Here is a 24,340-nt window from a genome sequence, read left to right as displayed (position 1 = left end):
TCCCGCCTGGAGAATGTAATGTGCCGGCGCGTTCGGGAAACAAATGGAAGACACTTTTGCACTATTCTTTGTTGCACACCCGCCGAGCCCTCCCCACCCACCGTTCGCCAGGTTTGTTTGGTGAGTTGTGCTCTTATTTCTTCGGTTCAGTTTTCCGCTTCCGTTTGTCGGACAAAAAAGTCAGCACTGAGCTACAGCTGCTGCTGCCGTTGACGTTGGGTGGCGAAAAACGACAACTGCATTTCGCTCAACTTCATACTTCCCACCGTGGCATCGGCGGGAGGGTGCAGCGGTTTTGCGACGAAAGTGCAGCGAAAAATCACATGCCGGCGCCATTTCGAAGCGTCCGAAGCCAGCTCCCTTTTCCCAGCCTGGGGAGGGGGCACGATTTATGTTCACATTAGGGTGAGTGTTGTGGGAGAGGATGGCAACGAACATTCACACATATACACACGAACGGGGTTGGAAAATTGAAGGTGGAAAATAAAAATCACTCGACGAAATTCGGGCTCGCCGAAAACGGAAAGCCTTTTGCTCAGTGCAAAGAAAAATGGCCCAAGCAAAGACTTTTTGGCCGCGTTTTGCTTGTACCACGCGTCAGCGACGAATGGGTGCCAGAGTGGACTGAAAACAAAATGACACGAATGGAAAACGGGGGGAAAGACACGCGAGAATCTTTATTCGCACGAATGGCGGCCGAATCCTTTTTCTCGTCGGGAAAAAGACATCCAAAAGAATGCACCTTCGACCGGGAAAATGGAAAGCACAACTCCTGGGGTGAACTTTGGCAACAGTAAGGAATTATCCTGAATCCGGCACGTGATGAAAAACAAATGGGAGTCAAAGTATGAGTTGCAATTTTGCCACTGAATTTTATTATTCTTATTATTTCTGTCCAAGAACAAGAAGTTCCGTTGATTTTCGTATGAAAAATATTATTTTTCAATTTCCGAAAGGCACAAATATCTCTTCTTGGTAATATTTTCGTTTCACCCTTGGCGTGCATAATGGTCCCATTGGGGTTATCGATCCGCCTCCAAAAAGACTGAGGGCGGCCATGGGACATAAAAATTCAAAACCCCAGAAATCATTCACGAGCAATTAGCGCGGGCCGTGAAATACATCAAACGGGCTCCCATTTCGGGTCCATTCAGTGTCCATGAATTTCTAATTAAGGCGAACGAGTAGGCGACGATCGCGATTGGACGAAAAGCAAACAGAAAAATGCTGCAAAAAAACCCCACACACACACACCTACATACAATGCGCCCGGAAAGACTGATGGTAACAGAATACGAAGGCGAATGGTGCCACCGAAAGGATACGGCGCAACAATAAAACCGTCCACTGGTGCGCCCGCACACAGTCACGTACCCACCAACACAGCGGGCCCCGTACCGTCGGGTGGAAAATGTGCCGTTTATAGCATTAATCAATTTTCGTTCGCTCGCGCGCTGGATTATGGTTTATTTTCTCGCCACCGCGCGCGGTTTTTCGCCCCCCGGGGGGAAAAAAGGCGGCCAAATTATTATTCCACTCGCCAACCAATCGTGCTGCGACCGAAGTGGCTTGGACACTCGAAGAAAATAGGACGCAAGGGTTTGGATGAGACTGGGGAAAACTATACACCAGATGAGTTTGAATGGATAGAACTGCACGTTTTGAGCCATTCGTCCCACCGACTCCGTCCTGCTAATGATGAGCAAATACGCCGTTAAAGTCAGACGCTAGTGTTGAGCGATAAATATGAGATGGAATAACGTTCTATGTATTTAAGAGAAAATGAAAAAAAAAATCTATTTCATAACTCAATCACATTTTCAAGTTTAACGAAGAAGGGTAATCAAAAGTACAAATTGTAGCAGAATGTAATAATCTGCTAACCGAACGTGAACTAAGAAGAAAGAATTAATCGGTTCTTAGAACCACACAACAATGTTAGGGAAGTTAGCAAATTTGAGATATCAGAAAAGAACAGGTCAAAGCATGTACAACAATAATATGTTGCACCAATTAAAGCAAATGTTGGATTGATGAATTTACACACAATCTAATACGAAACAACATTATACGCATCGACAGAACAGCCGAATATAGCAAGAGCACGAATCTACAATGTAAATAAGCGTAGCGTTTTGGAAGATGTTGTAAACAATATTAAATTGTTTGCATAACCAGAATAAGATCCGGACACGTGTCTTAGAAGCAAAAGAAGACTAAACACAACATTGAAACAAATAACGAAATAACCAAATCCGAATTAAAACATAGTAGCGCAGATCAAGTGTTGGCCAACGCGAATGATACATACGACCAAAACTAGCAACAGTTTATATAAAATGTAATAAGTAGATCACTAAACAAGTATAAATAACCTGACCAGACCGAACAATATATTCAGTAGGCCCGTCACAATTCAACAGGATATAGGAAGTTATCACACAATTATTTTCTGTAGACTGAATTATTATTTGAATCGAATTGATATAAGATTTACTATTACGGAGGAAAAATAATACAATTTTCAATTAAAAGACTTCCCCTCTTATGTTTTAAGTTATTTTGTAGTTTAGAACTAATTTGCAGAAGTTTTAATCGGAAACAATCAGTTCAATATTTTGGTGAAATAGTTTTATTTATATTAGTTTAACTGCGTAGTTTCCTAATAAAATGGCTTGCAGATGATTGTTAACGCATGATATCGTCAATTTTAAAGGGTTTGACTAGAATTGCAGGAACCGAACGATTCAATAAAAAATCTGGACTATTACTTCAGTGTTCAATAAATTTCAAATATGTTTTTCATCTGCATGAAAGCTTTTATCAAACAGTTAAAATTCGAATGGCGTACTTTTAATCTATGAAATGAAAAGCGTGAGTTGTGGCTTTGCTTTCACAATTTAAATTAATTATTAACACAATGTGCCCACAATTGGAAAAAGATACCGACTGTTCCTGTAACTGTTCCTTTTCCTTCCTCACACGTTCGACGAGGAGAGGTTAGAGTGTGTTTTTATTGTTTATAGCTGTCCGAATAGTTTATTACTTTTTGGTGCCACCGAACAATAAATACACCGACTTGTGACACGACCCTTACTGCCACGAGGAAAAACCGAAATAAAATGTACTTTATTCGCCTTTGTTCCACCGGCTTGGGGGGAGGAAACCAAAGTGGGCCAAGAAAAACTAGTTTTCCCGCGGAGCTCGTGCCCGATGGGAAACTAGACGCCGGGAAACCTGGAAGCTACGCGAGTCGTAAATCATGGCTGCACTTACCTAGCACGTACACCAGCAGGATCCAGATGTCCAACGTAAGCCGCTTGTGACACTTCATGGTGATTGGGTTGTTACGCTTCGCCAGCCGCAAAACAACAAGCGCACTTTTCCTCCGCTCCGTGGAGTTTTCCCTTTCCTAGCGGTTTCGCTCGTTTTCGCGGGAATTGGAAGTAAGAAATCACTTCACCGAACCGCTGCACCGGTTGGTTGGTTTTCCATTTTCTTCGCGGTACATTACAACACGCGCACACGTACACATTCACACACACGGTACACACCACTCAAACCGTCTGCTACGATGCAATTTATGTTATACCCGATGCAAAACCGCTTTTCGCCTTCTGCCCCGTTGGCCTTTGAAATGCAAAGCTGCCTTTTACTTTTTATTTAGTTGACATAAATCACACATACACTCGCGCCCTCCGGCACTGGTGGTCAATTTTTGTTTTGCCTTTTCCACCCCATTAGTTTTCCGCTCTCTTCACTAGCCACAAATTCACCGCTTGTCCTTAGCGCCCCTTACCAAGCGTGGGGAAGCGTTATTTTCACCATCAAAAGGCGTTGGAAAAATTTCCCAATCTCTCACACACACACTCACTCGCTCGTCCCATGCAGCGTCTCGCTAGCATTTTTCTTCCACGGCGGAACTCCCCACTTTTCCCTGCTCCTGCTCAACTAGAACGTCTTCCACGAGGTGAATGCCCTTCGGCATCGGCAACCGGAAACGCCTCCGTTAGACGACGAATGGTGTCCCGCCTTGGGCCGCGTTTCTTCCGCCGCTCGACTCCAGGGTCGCCATCACCGGCCCGGCCAGCCGCACTTCCGGTCTCGCAGTGGCTCGACGTGGAAAAATTCTCACATTTTTCAATCTCATCCGCACCATCGCCCGCCCTGCGGAAAACCGGCCAAGTGATCGGGCGTATTTTTTTTTCGGGCGAGCTTTTCCGGCGCCTCCCGGATGTTGGGATGGCGTTCTTCCTGTCCCGGGGGAAAGGTTCACTGCCCGAACCACTGTAGGTGTTGTTTTTTCAACTCTCACTTCGCTACCAAATCACCCCTTGGACCATGAACTTTTCCCGACCGTCGGATATTTGCAGGAAAATATTCTTCAACGTTTCGGTTCTGTGTGCTTAGACTGCCCACCATTAGCGGGGACGTGGAGATTTATCTTGCCGACCACAATCAGGATTTTAAACGACTACATCTATGTTTTTTTTTGTGACTGTTTAGAAGTCAACGTGAAGAAAAACTCTCATTTCTAACAAATTCTTTTCATTTCACGGAACGAAAACATCGCTCCACTTTGAAACGCTCCATTCATTGGTTTTTATTTTTTTACTTGGAAAATCCATCCGACTAGTTCAGTTTATGGCTGAGGAGAAAGATTTTCCACCGATTTCCAAACGTTGGCTGTAATGAGGTGGAAAACTTGAACAATCAAAAGCTTTTCAACACTTACTCAATGCCTACTTGGATGAAAACACTTAATCACATTTATATCCGTTTCAAACTCAGTTTACACACACGCATTAACGAGTTTTTTACTAGCTTATGGTAAATTTTTCCTTCTTTTAATTTCAATTCACTCCCACTTGAACCGGTCGTTTTCCATGAGTAGTTCCATGCAAGGTTCCACTCATTCTGCCATTCCGTTGAGTTATTTTTCCGCGCCGTAAAAAGAACCTGCGAAAATGGAAGAGAAAGAGAAAACAAAAATGTTTGCATGAGGAATCTTTCAAACATGCGCTTGTGGAAAGTGTTTGTATTTTCCAGATCGAACTGAAGTGGCGCCGACTACTAGCTATGCAAATAAGATAAAAACCAAACGAAAATTTCATTTCAAAATAAAATATATAGCCATTCCGTGGCTAGCGAGCGCCGTACTTTCATTCCGCACCGTTGCCGTCTCTCAAGCCGAAATCCAGCCATCGAAGTGTCGGTTTTCGCATTTGTAATAAATTGGAATGAAATTGAAACGATCCTGCGTCACCTCACCTCACCCCCGGCCGAAAACTGTCATCGGCATGAGGATTTTTTTCTCACGATTTCATTATTCTCCCATCGTTGGCCATTGGAAAGCTCCTAAGTGGAGGTTTTCCTTTTTTTTGTACTTTAATCTTATTTTCCTACGAGTTTTCTCCTGTTTGTTGCAGACAATCGTTTGGCTGACAGGTTGAAACGGTCGTTTTGGTGGAGTGTTTCCAGATGGATAGAATGAAGCATCCAGAGTTGGTTTTTTTGCTTTTCCTATTGTTGTTTGTTTTGCTTAATGCTGTCCCTCTTTTATTTCAAGTGCGCTTCACAATTGATGTCGGGATTTCGGAGTGATTCGAAAAAAATAACCGCACTTGACAAGGAAACGTCTTCACGCTCAAGGCCGTGCCATCCAACCGCGCACCACGTCGCACCACGGCTTTGTCCCGGAGACACTTCCGCTGGCTGTTCCGTTTCCGCAGCAGAATCGCTTTTTCATTGCCAGTTGGGAAATCCGAATGCCGACAAACTGTTGAACCAGTCGGCGGGAAGTGTAAGGGACGTGGGACGGTTTTCAATTTGATTATGGGTAAATGATGACGGAAGCCCGGCCCCCAGCTCCCTCACTCGGGGGGGAAAGTCGAAGAAAAATGGAAAATTTATTGTAATTTAATACCCCAGTCCCAGCCGGTAGCCGTAAGCAATTGCGAGCATCTTAAAGCGTTGGTGTCACTTTCATGCCTACAATCGTGCTGGATGAATCCAATTTATTAAGGAATGTTGTTGTGAACTGTTTCGATGTGATTTAATAAGCTAACGACGAAGTAAAAATCGCAAAGGTTATCATAAAATATAGAAAGAAAAATGTAAAAGCCATGAAAGTTACCTAACATTAGCTAAAGAGATTAAAAAATCTGAGTTAAAAAGGCAAATTACATATTCAAAAATGAACTCCCATAAACAACACATGAAACACATATTTCTAAATGTAAAAGCCATGAAAGTTACTTAAAATTAGTTAAAGAGATTGAAAAATCAGAGTTCAAATGATTTAAAAGGCAAAATAAATATTCCAATAGGAACTCCCATAAACAACATATGAAACACATGTTTCTATTTGTGCTGGAAAATTACAAGTGTATTGTGCCACTTCTTCTCTATTAGATTGATTGTTCAACCTGTGTATGCTTCATCAATATGGAATGGTCAATTTTATCGAACACATTTCCTTCCTACAAAACAAACCTTCCCGATGCTAACACGACCAGATGGATCGCTGGAAAACTGACGCAAACTATCACCAGTTTCCATTATTCAACGGTTTACCTTCGGTCCGGTTATGACGAAAGCGTCCGACATGTTGCATGGACTCCCGTTTGAGGCTCTTTACCTTTTTCCACCGTGTTTCGAACGTTGAGTTATGACCGTGGAAAATAGGGTCACCTACCTACGAAACGGCGTAAAAAAAGGCCAACCAACATGTGCTAGAAGAGGGGGTGAGGAAAAATGGAGGGAGGGTGGAACATTGTCGACGGAAGATGACGTTGACCCATCGGGCGCTCCTAGGCGGTTGGTTCATTTTTAATAGAAACGTTACCACGAGTGCAATTTAAAACCTGTCAGAACGTTACGTCCTTCTGCTTCCTTGAGCAAGTATGTGTCTCTAGTGGTTGATGTGTGTAAGTATGTGTGTGTGTGTGCTTTGTACTGGCCTCTGAACTAGAACCCGCCCGGACGAGCTATCGATTTTCCTCCGCCCAGCGTGACATTTCCGGTGCAAATGTAAACGTAAACGGAACCAACGACAAAGACGTCAGAGCCAAAGCGGCGTTGGATGCGCTTGGAAGTAAACGCTTCCATTGTGGGCAACATTTCAGGTGGAAAAATGGCCTCGCTGCCGGATGGATGGATCGCAAGGTTTTATCCCTTTAATGCCCGGTTAATGCCACAACAAATAGCACTTTTAAAACAACGGCCTATGAGCAAACAGTGTCGGAGTGCAGTAAAGGCATAAAAAAAGACAACGGAACTGAACATTTCACATCTGTGTAGCGGAAGCCGTTACATTGTATCTTTTGCTTGCCGGAAGAAGGCGCTTTACTGGCCAACCGTACCACTGCTGCTGCTGCTTCGGGATGATAGTTCGAACTCTTCGAGCATGGAAACACCTGCAGAATGGATTTTGCTCCAGCTCTTCGTTCGCTTGGACGTACGATCCTCGGCAGAGCTCGTTCGGTCGGATGATACTGCACAGCTAACCGGTCCCGAAAGGCCACTGCACTCGTAACGGTTTCCTTTTATCGAGATGCGGGAAAAAATGTGTGTGTGCTACAGTGAAGGATAAACTCAGGGAAAAGCCAACCCCATGCGCAAACAAAGCCGTCAAGCAATGAAACAATATGTGTTAAAAAGTGTTTGAATTAAACACCATTTTTCATTTAAAATTTTAACACTTGGCAGTATCGACAAAATGATACATAATAGTATTATAAATTTGCCTAATAAATTGATAAGAATAAATAAAGCTTTATCGGGCATAACTTACAATTAGGATGATCGAAAAATAAAGACATAACTAATTGACAAGGCTTGTTGAAATTCCCTACGAAACACTACGATACAACAAGATATTTTAAAATAGCAAAATAATAACGGGCCTTTTCGAGATTATTTTGATGTTAAAAAAGACTTGAAAATGGTAAAAAACTTCTGCATGATAGAATATAATATAATGCATGATAGAATATAAAAACAGCTTGAATCAAAATAAAAAGATTCACATCTCCTAATAAAACATAAACAACGTGACACGCAATATTTAATCAGTCAAACTCTAGTACATCTCGCACTTTGTTTTCAATTTTTCAGGCGTTATTTAGCATTTTGTAAAGAAATTTGAAAGAACACGACGTGAATAAACAACGTGATCATAGCTCGAATCATTCCAACTACGATACTTAGACACAGATAGCAGATATGATTGATAGGCTCGTTCGTACTATCACTGACGAGAAGAATAAGGCAAAGGTTCCTCAGCTTGTTTTATTTTGTCCCTCACTGTTGCATAAACCAGCAAGATTGGCTACATCTCAGCAAGGCGCACGTGTGTCCGCACGCTTCGTCCGAGCCCGGGCCGGAGGAAAAAAAGGCGAAACAAAATTGCACAATATTATGCACCATGATACAGAGATAATATTAAATTATGTTCCGGTTGGGAGAAGTCTTGCCGGTGTGTTCACAAAGCGTACCAGGCGCACCGCCAGGGACTTTTCGCACACACGTTTTTGACGTTCGGCAAGCAAGTCCAGCGATCGGCGAAGGGGAAAGGAGGGGGATGGGGAAGCCAACCGGGGTGAAGGAAACGAACGAGCATAATACGAATGCAAACAGCATCATGCACCAAACGAGCACCGTAAGAGGCTATCCATAAAACATGAAAATTGTGCTGAATGGGTGGAATGTGCTGCAGGACGCTTGCTTTCAGCTGTCAGTGTCCCATCGGTCCGTGGCTTTTCAGCTCTACCACCCCCCACCCACCTGCTGTGCTCGTGTTTTCCCACACCCGCCCACCGGCCGACACAAACAGAGACGTCACGCCGTCACCACTGTGGTGCAGCTGGAGATTTCTATTTTTCTTCACTCTAAACGCAAGAGAAAGACAGAGAGAGAACAGGCTTTCTTTGTAGAAAATAGTGGATCAGCGGCCAATGACATATCCACAGCACCCTGCTTGTGCCCGACTTCTTTTTCCGCGTAAAGAATTTTCCATCCCAGCAGGCAAAGCAGAATCGTCGGGCGAGTGGAAATCGGAAGTAGTTGGCCAACGATACTCTGGCAGTTCTGTAAAAAATGCAGATGCAAAAAGATAGTGTTTGAAAGATGTGGGTTAAAGAAAGGATCTGGGTGGAGTGGGAGGAGAAGTCAGACGGATGCGCTTGAGAAGAAAAATCTCTACCAACCAAAACCCATTTAGAAAGCAATCTCATGTTTCTTGTTAAACATTTTTCTCAAGCTTTTACGCATGTTGTAGTATTCGAATACTGGTTTGTTCGTGTTTTATGGGGCTCTTTTAACCACTTCGTGTTACTTTATTTTTCAGTAATCGAGGTGAAATAATAAATTCTTTTCGAATTTACTCCACGTTTTTCTACAAAAAATTGTTTTCTTTATTTTACACAAATATTCGAAATAAGATTATTTAAAAGCCAAAGTAAACAACTATTGCTCGTAAAACTTTACGCAATAAAATAAAATATATAAGTAATTCAACTTTTAAGTGAGCTTCTTGCAAATGTCGTAACCACCATGTAGGTCCAAAGTTCAAGGACAAAACTTTGATTTCCAGAGGCTTGCATCTAGCGTTATTACATTCCATTTCTTAAAGTTTAACTTGCAAAAGCACTGCAGGATGCATTTCAGCTGCATTGTGGTCGTTTTTTTTTATTTTTTTCCCTTCACACCACCTCCACCGCCCTGATTTCGAGCAGCCTTTGGTACATTTTCTCGTGGGAAAAATTGCAGGCCAACCACTCCCCTTTCCCCGCTTTCACCCGTCCGTTAGCAGCGACGCGAGCATAACAGTTGCATAAAATGGCGACCCAGGCCGACCCGCACGACCATCAATCATCGCTTGCGCACGCCCGCTTCCCGGTGGGGTTTTTCATGCTTTTCCCGGGGCTGAAAGTTTTCTTCCTGGTGACCTTACAACTCCGGATATTTTTTCCATAACTCTTCCGTCCATTCCTTCTTTGCGTTTATTTTTTCCAGAGAACCCTTTCCGTGTTCCTGTCAACGGCAGCTGGATGGGAAATGCTGGGCGAGGGAATGTGTATGTGTAAGAATATGCTACACGAGCATTCGTTGGCATTTACTCCCGCAGAGTTCTTTAGCTTTCCCTCCCCCATCCAGCAACCATTTCGGAACCACCGAGTCGTGTAAATGAACTACTGGGCTTCAAAAAGGGGCTTCTTCATCCACACGTACACGGCTGGTTTCTACCATTGCCTTCCCTTGAAGAAACCCACACCCGATCGTTACAATCACCAACAAGAAACGTGACCGTGCGGTCGAAGATGGGGCATACATAGATTAAATTGCAATTCACTGAAGAAAACTATCCGGAGAACGTGTTGATTAATTAACGATTGATTTTATTTGACAGCAAAATATAGATCGAGAGAAATCATTTCAAAAGGTTGACGTATTTAGTAATTGTAATTGAAATTTAAAGCTGTTACAAATCAGTTAGTGAATCCAATTTCAACCATGCTGATATTTCGCCATAAACGTCAATAGTTTTAATGATGTTTAACGTCACTTCGTTTGTTTAAAATAAATGATTTTGAGAAAACGAAGGACAATGTTTGATCATTTGCAGGCAAAACCGCTTCGTTTGCACATTCAACAACAACAAATATGCATTGTTCAATTCATCAAAATTCAAAATGAAAGCCACATCCTAGACAAGACCCATCATGAATAGCTGCTCTGCTCCAGTGCGTACCCTGGCAAAGCTTACACCGGGTTTGCGCCTTTATTGCATTTTGCAAATTGAACAATTTCACCCATAACATGCTCGATAAACTGGTGCACTTTTCTACCTACCCCCTCCCGGGTCCCTGGTGAGTACTATGGGGGGAGGCGTGGGTTTGCAATCGTTCGGCAATTCGTCTGCAGCATTGGCGTCGGCCGCAAAGGTGTGCTTGTTTTACCTGAGCTCCGAGATCCGAGCGCATTGAGGCCACTCCCGGGAGGGATTCCGGAGGATCAGCACAATAAATTATCCCGCAAACATTTCTTCTGCTGCCTGTGCTGCTCCGATTCCCTCCCCCTGCTCCCCTTCCCCCGATGGCATTTGCCGATGTTTATTTATGTGACTTCAACTGGCCCGACTTGGCCGGTTTCAGCCAATCCTTCGCTAGTAAGCCCTTTCCCCGGACTAACACCGGTCCGTCGCTCGGTTGATCGAATCTATACCCCCACCCTGGCCCTTCAGTGCTTTGTTTGGAATTTATTTTCCTCTGACCCCATCCCAATGGTTTTCCGGACAAAAAATGGTCCCACACGCAGCACCGAATGCTCCGAATGTTCATGCACCGACCGGGCGCCTCCATCGGTTGTTGGAATGTTATAAATTAAATTTTGTCGATCCTCGGAGACGCTGCATCGCACCACGCAAGAAATGGGAGAAATTTCGAGAAACCCACCCACCCGAGATCGTCTCAAACCCCCCCTCCCCCCATCTCTGACTGGTCGGATTAGATTCGAAGGCCGCTCGGGATGGAGGGCATTTCTTCGAGACCGATGTACTGCGTCAGGGTCACGGTGTGCAATGTAATACAATGCCAAACATCTCAAACCGGTTACCGAAGAATTCTTCTCTTGCCCGGATTGCAACGGAGGTGTTTTTTCACTGGAAAACTGTGCGGAGGTTTGAATTTCTATGGATTTTCTTCTTCGAAACAGCATTCGAAATATGGTTTCCTAGAAGGATTCAAACAAATGTACCTCATAAAATATTGCAAAAGTATTTCATATGCGATTTGGTGTATTCATGCCATCCAATAGAAATAGCCGATAGAAAAGTCTGGCGAAATTCTTGTGAACAAAACAATTCTACAAAACAAACAAAAGAGCACATATAATATGAGAAGAGGTAGAGAAGGGAAAGGAGCTGGAGTGAAGAGAAGAACTAGGAGTGAAGTATTTAAGAACTTTTAAATTCAAAAATCTGGGCAATCGAATAACGTTGTTTAAAGGAAGATTGACTAATAAACAAGAGCTAATGTCGATCTTGACATAATAAGTAGTACGAATGAAATGAATCTATTCCCGGATAAATTCAAAAGTTAACATTTTAACATTCCGCTATGATATTAAAAAAAACATTTTTGCAAAAAAACCGATTATGCAGGAAGTCTATTTTCACGACAATGATTAAAAATATGAAACATAATTCTATCGGATAAATCATATCCCCGTTGGTGCCATAATCGAGTGGCGCGCGCCATGAAGAGAATAATGACCAGGCGAGTGCACATTTTTCATCTTTCGGTTCTCCTTATTGCGGGCCATTTTTTCTGCGCCATTTCTTTGTTCTGAATTTTCCCGCCCCCACACGCTCAATCGGGTCGGTAAATATTTACAGGTCCATTTGAGGTGCGATCGGTAGAACAAAAAACCCGAGCGGGATGGAGAATAAAAAACAAAAAACGCCCCATAAATCGTGCTCCTATCAAATTTTACAGGACCAATGAAAATTTATTACCACTGACTGATTGGACGATCGGGCTCAACGGTCCTAGCACACACATACAGAAACACACACAAACGTGCGCACATACTTTTGCGATGGTTTGTTTTATTTTTGTTTCCTTGCCTTCGAGTGGATGAAACGAGAGATTGGTTTGGGCTTTGCCCATCGGCTGTTTGTTCAGTAGGGAGAAGTAAACAATCATGCTAGGTGACGGAGCTGCGTTGGGAAGGGAAAGGAGTAGCGGGTGACCATTGTTAGAGGTCGACAGTGAAAAGGATCTTCTGTATCCGAAGACGTTCGAAATGCCGTTGTCAAGAGGGTCGAGGGTCTACGGAACTGAGGCCTGCGCTGAACCGGGTCGATTTATCTTCATTCAGGTTCAGTCTAGGTGTGTTAAGTCAATGGAAATAATTTACAAACGGATGCCTTTCGTACAAGAGTTTGAATTACTCAATATTTTTTTATATCGGTTAAAAATTTCAAATTTCGAAAATTCCATATTTCAATACATGTACTTCAAACTGATAAACATATTAACCTTACTAACTAAACTATTACCATGATTTTTCCCAAATTGTGACGCATCATTTGCGTGCTAATTGATTTTGCTGTAGGTTAACACATTTTCTCCATATTTTGTATTGTGGTGGATATACGGTATCCATAACTCGTGGTCACCTTGTATCAACGCATACTGCGTGAAACCACTCGCGGTCGCGGACTTATCAAAGCGGAGGGTTTGTCATCGTGTACAACTTGAACTTAGATGAAAACTCAGAAGTTTTTAACTTACTGGATGCGCGACGGGCATTACGACCACGTCCGATCAGTGTCCACCGAATGGTTCCTTTGTCTATTCGGCATCGATTTATTTATACTGTTTCTTAAGGCTAGTTTACAGGTGGTTTAATAAGTGTTGGTAATGAGGCTGACCTACTTTACAAAAGTTGTTTATCGGTTCTATAAATGCTGGTTTGATAATTTTGGTGTTTTTAATCATGGTTAGGTTATTGACGTCGATCGCGCAAACGTTTTTGCGCGCATCGTTCCCTGTCTGTTTCATAACATCCGGCCCGCCGTGGGTCATGCTTACTTGGCTCAAATGCCCGAACCTGTTGGTTCCCTGTTTTTCATGCACCGGCTTGCCGTGGGTCATATTACTTAGGTGCAATGCTCGCGCACCATCGTGTCGCAACTTGCTTGCGCTGTATCGCTGGGTGCGTCGATCTATCAATTTGCCTAGATTGCAGTTTGGGGTATTTAGTTGTTGTTTCTGAGTTGAGGGTTTATCGAAATGTGTTTTGTTTGTTTTCTGGCGGTGTCACCTGATCTAGTTGTTTTCGATACTTAGTTCATAACATTTGATTATGGAATGGAGAGTTCATTGTGCTTTCCACGCTCAGCAAAACACGGTACTTCAGTGGTGGTGGATTTTAAGCCGTATAGCATAGGCATGCTACACGCCCCCCTTTTCTTGAGGAAGGTTATGGTTCTTACTCAATTGTCAAGAATCATGACCTTACTCACTAGGTTGTTTAATTATTCTGTTTTTATGAACTGTGCTCTCCTTTTTAGATTGACAATTTTGTATTACGCAATTGGTTTCCCGTATGCTTTTTATGAAAAATGGTCCAATGTACATGGGATCTAGTTTTCTTCCTGTTTCATTTGTAATGTACACTGTATCTCCTATTTTTAGGTTTATTGGATTTGTGGTTTTGTTCAAGGTTGCCTGTCGTTTTTCTTTTGTTCTGATTAAATTTTCCCTGGCTATTTCGTTTGATTTTTGCAACTTGAATTTCATTTCATTGTAGTATTGCTCGATATTATAAACTGGTTCTGTTTTTGCTTTATATAAATCTTGTGGTAAATTTGCTGTTCTCCCGAAAACTAGTTCAAATGGTGTATATCTTGTATCTGTATGGGTTGTGGTATTGTACACAAATTCGTAAAATTTAGTCCAGGTATCCCAATCATTATGGTGTTCGTTTGAGAATGACCTTAAATATTCGTTTAAGCATCTATGGTTTCTTTCTAACGCTCCTATGGTTTGTGGATGATATGCGGTTGCAAATGTTTGTTTTATTTTGAGAATTTCTGCTACTTTGCTTAAAATTTCATTGTTGTACTCCAGACCTTGATCAGATTTTAGTTCTAAGAAATTACCAAAAGTGAGAATAAAGTTTTCTACCAATGCTCTGGCTATTGTGTTTGCTTCTTTGTTTTGTATGGGGATTATAACAACGTATTTTGTTAGGTCACATTGAATTGTAACTGCGTATCTATTTTCGTTGTTTGTTTTTGGAAGTGGTCCAACTGTGTCTATGGATATTACGCTAAATGGTTTCGAAGGGGTTGTCGTCACAACTGTCTCTTCTTTAGTATGCTTAATTGTTTTATTCCTAATACACGCGTTACAATTTCGTACGTAATTTTTTATGTCTTCCTTCATGTTTTTCCATCTATACTTCTCTCTAAGTTTTAGATACGTTCTGTACTGGCCTATATGTCCTCCCGAAGGGGTCATATGATAATCGTGGATTATTCTCAGCTGATTTTCCCTTTCTGTGATCCAACTGGTTGGAGTGAACAGAATTATACTGAAATTAGAAATAGTCCTATTGGCTACTTCCTTTACCATTTCATGGGAGAAGTACTTGAACAATATATCTTGCATTGACAAAGCTAGCTTGTCTCTGTGGTAGTCTTTTGCTACTTGGCACAACTTTAGAAGAGCAAGCTCTAGTGCTTGACTTCCATTTTTCGGTGCATCATTATTAGAGGGGATTATTATCGACCCTAGCGCTTTGTTTCCTTTGTGGTTATAAACCATGAGCTCTATTCCTTTTCTACTTTCGTTTGTTTTTATTTTCAGTATTTTGGATACCTCGGAAGGTCTATCCGTTTCCCACATCGCAGGATGATCAGTCCTCGATTCATTTTTCTTCTTCTTTTCCTCACTCTTCTCAGATTTGTTTATCTCCTTCTTCTTTAACATTGCTCTCGTTGTCACTGTTAAGATTGTGCTCTTCATCTGTACATTCATCTTATCCTCCTTATTTTTGGGAATAAATGATTTTAGTTCATCTGAATTGATGACTATTCTGGACAATGCATCTGCAGCTACATTGGCTTTACCTGCTAAAAATTCAATCTCGAAATCGAATTCTTCTAAATCTACAAAATACTTTATCTAGGTTACTGATATGATGCTGTGCACCGCATCCAGTAACAATTTTATCATCTATATATACAAATGCGAGTTCAGGTGCCCATACTTGCTGCATCGAGCTCCTGCATTCTTTGCACTGCTTCTGAGACAGTTGCAAACTTAGTTGCCATTAGCAATGTCTTCGTTCTCTCGCCACTAATTTTTTCCACAAGTGTATCGACTGCCAGTCCTACTACCATCTTATTTGCAAAGTCGTCAGGGACTTTATTTTCCCTATACAAAGCCATCAGCTTGTTGGTGAGGAGTTCAATCTCCTCTCCTATTGCCTTATTGTCCGACTTCCTGATTGCTTTGATAGCAGCGATCACTTTCAATGGATCCGTTTTTTCTTCAAATCGCTTCTTGATTTCGGCGATGAAGTCATCAATTTTCATAATGTCCTCGGGCATCGCTTGAGCTGCCTTCCCTATCAGCTTTGTTTCTAATACCCTTACTAACATTGGTTCATTATCCTTGGCCAGATCCCTGGCTATCTTGATCGCCTTGATGAACATTTTCACATTTTCTGGCTTGCCATCAAACGACGGTAGAACCGCGTTAATCGTTTTGAAATCGAACGTAGCCATTTTCTTATGCTTTTTGTGTAATTTTGTCAAATTAATAATGCAACGTACCAGTATACTGAACTGTACGTGTTGCGGTTTTGACATATGCAACTTGACTAACTCTTTAATCTTTGTCAGCAAGTTTCTTGCTGCTACCATATATGCAGTTACTTCGTGGTCCGAGTACTTGCTCTCATGCTTAAGGAAATAATGTTGTAACCCTTCGAATGTTTCTTCTGAAGTTAATTCGATTGCTCTTAATGTGGCCTTTCTATGCCTTTTCGTATAATCTTTAATCCTATCTAAGATCCTTTCTAATTTTTTAATTCCATCCGCGGGTTTAATATTGTCTGGCATCGTTCATCGTGCAACTATTTGTTGGATTAATTGTAAACTTTGTTATAGAAATTCTCATTATTACGCATATTATCCCCAATGTCTCATATTTTCATATTTTTTCGTTTCATTCTTCATATTCTGTTTCATTGTCGTATTATTTTCTTTTATCCGTGGAGCATCTTTCTTTACTTTAGTTCTTATTCTTACTCTAATATATTTATGATAAAAATGTAATAAACTTAACTTTCATGCTTCTCGCCACCATCGTGTATCGTTGACCTGGGGTGCAGGGATATTCGTCATCATCCTATATTGCTGCTATCGTCATCCTTCCTTCCTTATTTCCTTCCTTCGGTAGAGTCGTCTTCACTGCTGTAGTCGCTTGGTGTGCGCCTTTTCCTTTGATACAAGTGCCGTTCCGGTTACCACTCGATTCATTTCCGCCAATAACTGTGTTTTGCGTAACATAGTCACTCATACACACAACATGATTTTCTAACGATAGGCGTTATGCATTTCACTCTGTTTTGTTTGCTGCGTGCGTCGACACTGCTTTTTCGCGCACCATTATTTTAATTGTTTTTATCTTTGTATAATTGGCACTTTGTTTCTGTGTTCGTTAAACTCAAATTTGCGATAACTATCGTCACTTTTATCGTGGTAGCTCTAATGCCTTTAATGCTTGTTTTTTGGCGTTTTTCACAACGAGTTTGTAAGCATATTTCAAACACTGCAGCAGTAAGATTGCTGTCACCAAAACCAAAAGAATGTTGAGCTTGAGCTCATGTCCTTCGTGCATTTCTGTATGCACTTCCTGATTTTGCACAATTGTAATGTCTTTTGTTCCAGAGACACCAGCCTGCGGCTTGGATGATTTTCCTCCCATTTTGTCTATTTTTTAAAGGTTATCGTTTTTGAATTGACACTTTTCCGCACTCTCAACCATCAAGGTTCTTGTTGGTCACGATGATTCGAGTCACTTATTATTCACTTCACTCCGAAGATTGCTGATTATAATCACGGTCGCCATGTGGTGGATATACGGTATCCATAACTCGTGGTCACCTTGTATCAACGCATACTGCGTGAAACCACTCGCGGTCGCGGACTTATCAAAGCGGAGGGTTTGTCATCGTGTACAACTTGAACTTAGATGAAAACTCAGAAGTTTTTAACTTACTGGATGCGCGACGGGCATTACGACCACGTCCGATCAGTGTCCACCGAATGGTTCCTTTGTCTATTCGGCATCGATTTATTTATACTGTTTCTTAAGGCTAGTTTACAGGTGGTTTAATAAGTGTTGGTAATGAGGCTGACCTACTTTACAAAAGTTGTTTATCGGTTCTATAAATGCTGGTTTGATAATTTTGGTGTTTTTAATCATGGTTAGGTTATTGACGTCGATCGCGCAAACGTTTTTGCGCGCATCGTTCCCTGTCTGTTTCATAACATCCGGCCCGCCGTGGGTCATGCTTACTTGGCTCAAATGCCCGAACCTGTTGGTTCCCTGTTTTTCATGCACCGGCTTGCCGTGGGTCATATTACTTAGGTGCAATGCTCGCGCACCATCGTGTCGCAACTTGCTTGCGCTGTATCGCTGGGTGCGTCGATCTATCAATTTGCCTAGATTGCAGTTTGGGGTATTTAGTTGTTGTTTCTGAGTTGAGGGTTTATCGAAATGTGTTTTGTTTGTTTTCTGGCGGTGTCACCTGATCTAGTTGTTTTCGATACTTAGTTCATAACATTTGATTATGGAATGGAGAGTTCATTGTGCTTTCCACGCTCAGCAAAACACGGTACTTCAGTGGTGGTGGATTTTAAGCCGTATAGCATAGGCATGCTACAGTATTTCACTTGGTTCTTTCATGTTATAAACCAAAAAAATATTTTATGTGCGCTCATCTTTAACATGTATTCTTATTCATTGTACTTTTTTATCACACCAGAAACAAACCACTTAGTTACATTTAGTTTTCACCAACCCTTGTGTATGAACGGTTTGAGCAAGATATCTGATGACTGATTGACACTCAAATGCAACAAAATTATATGCTTTGCAGTAATATTTGAAAATAGAGGATTTATTTTCCATTCCATACGATGAGGCTTTATAATAATCAGTTTATTCATGGTAGTCTCAAGCCAAATCTTAGTTTTTACTATGTAATACGTAGAAATGGATTATACTTGAGCTGCCAAATAAGTGCTCAACCCAATTGGTTGTTTAACACTTTGTTGACTTTAAAAATCGGTAATGAACGAATGATCGAAACGAAAACGATTAATAGAACGGAAAAAGTAAATGTTCTATTACGCAACGGTATGCCTGCATCGAACGCCTATGTCCGTCGTTTCGTGGACAATGTTGAGTCAAAAACAAACGCAGATCTTCGTCTCCTGTCAACAAAGTGTTAAATGATGAGAAGGCGAGAATGAAAACAAAACAAACAATTTTTTGCTCGTTTTAAATCCCCGATAGCAGAACGCTATTCTTGTCACATCAGAGGAAGTATGAGACATGTACACAAAATGGACAGCTCAGAGTGATTATTTCGTTTGCTTGATCAACAGTTGAATCATGCATACATGGTGTATTCATTATCGAACGGCCCAGTTACAAGGCGTCGGCTATCTGTAACCATTTCCCTTTGGTCACATTCCATCCTCGGACAGACACAGCTGTACTGAATGCGTCTTTTCGACTTGATAAGGCTAAAACGCCTGTAGTCATCAGCGGGAAGAACAGTTTAAGGCGCATGCATAAACATTAAACTCTTGTCTGATAAAGACCACATCTATTTCCAGCTGGCTCACGATTTAAATTGAGCCAAGCATAAACTGGTCTCGCTAGTTTAATTCTGGCCAGCACGGTGGATACACTGCAACGCAAGGAGTAATAGTTAAGGATGGATTTGAAGAGTGTTTTATTAGCAATAAGCATACTTCTTTCCGGCTTCGAACTGCTTCAGGCTCAATCGGTGTGCAGTGTACAACAAAAGTAAACGGTATCGTTTCATAGTGCTTTTGAGAGTCATAACTTCAAAGCTTTTGCTACTAATAATGTTTAACTATACCTGTAGGAACTATTTTGTTAAAACCAACTCGCAGCGGAGAACTGAAGAAGTAAACTGCAGATGGAAGAGTAAAGCGTCGTATAGTTATGAAGATAAACAATGCTCGGTGAGTTGCCTTTCTCGACGAACCACAGAATAAATCCTGTGGGATTAATATGAAATAATTCATCCTTTTTCCCTAGCTGGACTTCAATTACATCACAAAGACACAGTGCTGCTCAGGATATTACAACAGTACACAAGGAACGTGTCTCCCGATTTGCTCCCAACCGTGCAACAATGGATATTGTTCTGGGCCAGAAACATGCACCTGTTACAGTGGATACTCGCTTGTTGGTGGAGTGTGCAAGCCCATTTGCTACTCGTGCGAGAACGGAGTCTGCGTGGCTCCGTATCAGTGCTTATGCAAGAACGGTTTCGAACTAAACAGCGTCGGTCGATGCGTACCACGATGCAGTGGCATATGTCTGAATGGCAACTGTGCGCCGAGTGGAAGTTGCATCTGTGCGGAAGGTTACGTTCGCAGTGCCTTGGTAGCGGACATTGATGGACTCGCCAATGCCACACTGTGCGTGGCGAAATGCGATAAGCCCTGTCAAAACGGAAGCTGCGTGGGCCGGAATCGATGTAAATGCCAAGATGGTTATCGCCCGTCCGTGCGATCGTTTGAATGTGAGCCAATCTGCAGCAGCGATTGCACCAACGGCAAGTGTGTTGCTCCCAACGTTTGCCAGTGCGATCAAGGTTACCGGTTCGAGGTCGACAAGTGCGTTCCTGTTTGTGATCCTCCCTGTCAGAATGCGAACTGCGTGCGTCCGAATGTATGTGAGTGTTTTGAAAGGTTCGTCAAACCCAATGTCACCAGTAAGAAGTGCGTCCCGTCTTGTGATCCTCCGTGTGAGAATGGAGAGTGTGTCGCACCAAACCAATGCGTATGTAAGAATGGTTATATACCATCTCAAAACGTATCTTCCGAACACAAATGTGTCCTTTTTTGTGATCCAAACTTTGTTGACGTGCAAAATGGTGAATGTGTGGCGCCAAATGTAGTGCGTTGTGATCAAAGTTTTCAACTGACGCAGCTAAGCAACGGCAAGGTGGGATGTGCTCCTATCTGCTCGAAACCATGCCTGAACGGACGTTGCGTTGGTAACGATCGTTGCGAGTGCTTCGATGGATATAGTTTATTGGACGAACAGTTTGCATACGTTTGTAAACCGGTTTGTGAGGCGTCATGCCAGAAAGGCCATTGTATCGCTCCTAACGTGTGCGACTGCTACGAAGGACACGTCCAGAACGGTTCGGAGCCACACGTTTGCGTTCCCCATTGTGACCCTACCGTTGTCGATTGCTCCGAGGGACGGTGCACGGGTGTTAACAGCTGTGAATGCCACGATGGATACCGTCTGAATGCTACCGAAGATGGCGTCCAACGTTGCCAGCCTGTGTGTGAGTTGGATTGCTCGTTCGCGACCTGTGTGAAACCGGGGGTGTGTGAGTGCTGGCCGGGTTATGCCCAGTCGCAGGTGTCCACTGCGTCCTGCGAACCTGTTTGCGTGGGAGGCTGTGAAAACGGAACCTGTGTGGCACCAGATGTATGCAAATGCCTCGAAGGGTTCGTGGAACTGGATTCTAACTCTTGCCAACCTTACTGCGATCCGGCGATCGTTGACTGCACCTCTGGGGGTAACTGCACCGAGCCCAATTACTGTGAGTGTGATGTCGGGTTTAGCCTACAAACATCGACTGTTCCTTTTCGTTGCGTTCCTCAATGTGTGAACCTCCCGGAAAACGCCAACTGTACGGCTCCTGATGAGTTTCAATGTTTGGATGGATTTCTACCGGAATACGGTGCTGATCTTACGATCAATCGATGTGTTCCTTTCTGTGATCAAGAGTGTGGCAACGGTACCTGCTCTGCTCCAAATACTTGCTCTTGCTTTGCCGGATTCAGAGTGAACAACAACGGCTCGTGTGAGTCCATTTGCGAGAACGATTGCGAAGGACTCACGGGAAACTGTATCGAAAACGAATGCGAGTGCTTCGAGGGCTACGCAAACATCGTAAATGCGTATCGCTGCACGCCGGTCTGTGAAGGATGCCGCTTTGGAGAGTGTGTGGCACCGGGGGAGTGCATTTGCAGCGAGGGATACAGCATGCTAAACGAAACAGGCAGCTGTGAACCCCAGTGCAGCAACTGTTCCGTTGGTTCCTACTGCAAAGCACCCGAACAGTGTGTCTGCCTCGATGGATGGACCTCGTTCGTCGATGAAGAGAACGAAATGCGTTGCCAATTTGTGCATATACCGGAGCCTGAAGCGCACGAAGACGATTCACGTATCGTGTGGCTAGCCGTCATAGGAACTATAGCCGGCGTGTCATGTCTGCTAGTCGGCGTATATATCTTGTATAAGAAATCTTCAGGAACATACAATGCATCAGGTATGGTTCCATTCATAGTTTGAAATGGAGTTCCAACACAAATTTGTTTACATTAAATTTATTTTGTATCTTTTCAGTGAAACTGAGTGATTTAAAAAGCCTTGACTAATACTGTTCACTCTTAATGTTAATACATTTTGGATTAACCAAGTAATTGGACTTATTATTTCATACTTTCACCCAAGCTTATAAATTACCCGTTGGGTTGCATACAAACGCGGTTACAAACACACAATAAGAAAACATATTATTAATTAAGTTCACTGTAAAATATTTGATCAGTATCTCATATTTTTTATGTTGATTTGAAAATAAAATGGAACAAACAAAGTAGTTCATTTAGACCGTTGGTTTTTCTTATCTTCATTCTAAAGTATCACGAGAGCAAGTAAGTAGAGTTATTTATTTTGATTCCCTTTTCAATGTTTTCATACGCAATAAAAAAAACAAAAACATTTACGACCATTCATGCTATCGTATATCGTTTAAAAACCATTCATGCTATCGTATATAACATAGTATATTTTGATCTACTAATTTAGTTAATTTATGTTCTGTTTACCATTATAATATTTTTTTTTTAAGTATTGCTGTTAGAGCAATTTCGTGTCGCTTGATTGTGTTTCATATTTTCTATATAACCAAAGCTACGAATAATCAATATCGGTTGTTAGTCTGTTTCTCTTTAACATTTTTCTCTGTAGTGAAAGATACGTCAAATTTTTTTTCAACTGCTGCGTTCTACCACAAAATAAAGTAGTTACTTTTGTATCATTTAAAAGTTAGTGTATTAAAAAGTCCAAACAAAAATACAAATATGAAGGAAAAGTTGTGCAAACTAAATAAGAAACTATTCACAAAAACGGTATGCTAATATGGTACACTATGGCAAAGTCTTAACAATTTGTCTTTCGTTGACAAAGAATTCATGGACTAGCGTCGGTATCGGTGACTGGCTTAGACCACCATCGTCATTCCATCACATACACATTTAAAAACTAAACCCCATAAGCAGCCGGTTCGCATCGTGGCATTTTTCCTTCGGAATGCTTCGCCACACCCGTTCATTATTATTCATCGGAGGAGGGTGGGTTAAAGTTTTTCCGCTGGTAGCGGAATTCTTCCGCAAAACTTTCCCCAAACAAAGAACGCCTTTACCTCCGCCTACTGCGTGGAAGTCACCAAAGGGAGTTGTAGTCCCCTCGCGGACTGATGCTGGGAAGGCAGTAGGAACGGAGACGGAAATGACACCGGAGCGAAGCTGGACACACAAGGTAGGTCGCCGTTATCCCCTCGGGAGAAGGTCTTCAGGCCAAGGGGCGCGTTTTACAAAAGTTTTGCATAATTAGTCTAGTCAATCCTCCCGAGATCTCCAGCGACCCGAGACTGCGAGAAACCCCCGCGGCAGGCGCCAAAGTGTATTATAAAGTTTTAGAAGAGTAAAGCACCGGCTAATGGTCAGAATCTTTAGTGTGCGGTCACTCCATCGAGGAGGGTAAGTGCAGGCGTCGGGTGAAGCTGCTTGTTCGGAACGGAACATACTCATTAACCCCTTGCCAACTAGGAAAGTTCGGCATGGCGTCCATTACGACGCCATATTCACCAGAGTACTGTACAGATTATTAACGGGTAGTAAACGGGGTTCGAAAGGGGTTCGTTGTTTTGAGGTAGAACGCCTTGAGAAAGTGAAAGTCAAAACACTCTAAATCTTGCTGTTTTGTTCCGCTTTTTTCAGCACGGGTCAGCATGTCGTAAGAATTACAAAGTGCATTTAATTAGGTTAAAAACTCATTAAATGTTAAAAACTCATTCGATAATGTAATGCAAATTAGCAACTTCAAAATTAATTTTAAGATCTCAGAACGAACTTTCAAGTTACAAAAATGTTTATATTGAGACTCCCTACAATTTGCTTTATATTTCAGTCATTTTGTTGATGACAGTTCATTTCCCTTTTATTGGTTAAAAGTACTCATTATAAGAATAAACAAGAAACGTTCACTCCCGAAGGCAAATAGCACAATTTAGTGTCTGAACTAAACCGGTAGCAAACAAAAACAATTTGCAAACCATTTAATATCTTTGAACGGTCTTAAACCCTTCGGCTATGTTTCGGAAATCCTGGAGTCTGTCGTAAACAATTTGCTGGAAAAGTGTCATCCATTGACAAATTCCCCGCCGCTCGGCGTGACAGTTTCAC

At 42.2% G+C, this 24,340-nt stretch overlaps 2 protein-coding genes across 2 annotated transcripts in view; one reads left to right on the top strand and one right to left on the bottom strand.

Annotated features, from left to right (window-relative positions):
• The window catches only part of LOC131266568 (uncharacterized), a 127,894-nt gene extending 124,560 nt beyond the window's left edge, over window positions 1-3,334 (bottom strand). The window contains exon 1 of the mRNA XM_058269139.1: window positions 3,277-3,334. Within this exon, the coding sequence (XP_058125122.1) occupies window positions 3,277-3,334 (58 nt within the window). The remainder of the gene's footprint in view (window positions 1-3,276) is intronic.
• A 16,196-nt stretch (window positions 3,335-19,530) lies between these two features.
• Window positions 19,531-22,249, top strand: LOC131266557 (tenascin-like). Its single transcript, XM_058269128.1, has 3 exons — window positions 19,531-19,611; window positions 19,881-22,140; window positions 22,218-22,249. The coding sequence occupies exons 1-3, from the start codon at window positions 19,531-19,533 to the stop codon at window positions 22,247-22,249; spliced, it is 2,373 nt and encodes a 790-aa protein (XP_058125111.1).
• The last annotated feature ends 2,091 nt before the right edge of the window (window positions 22,250-24,340 follow it).

This window comes from Anopheles coustani, chromosome 3 (assembly GCF_943734705.1).
Source record: "Anopheles coustani chromosome 3, idAnoCousDA_361_x.2, whole genome shotgun sequence".
NCBI lineage: Eukaryota > Metazoa > Arthropoda > Insecta > Diptera > Culicidae > Anopheles > Anopheles coustani.
The sequence above is the reverse complement of the archived record's forward strand: the minus strand, read 5'-3'. Positions and strand labels throughout refer to the sequence as shown.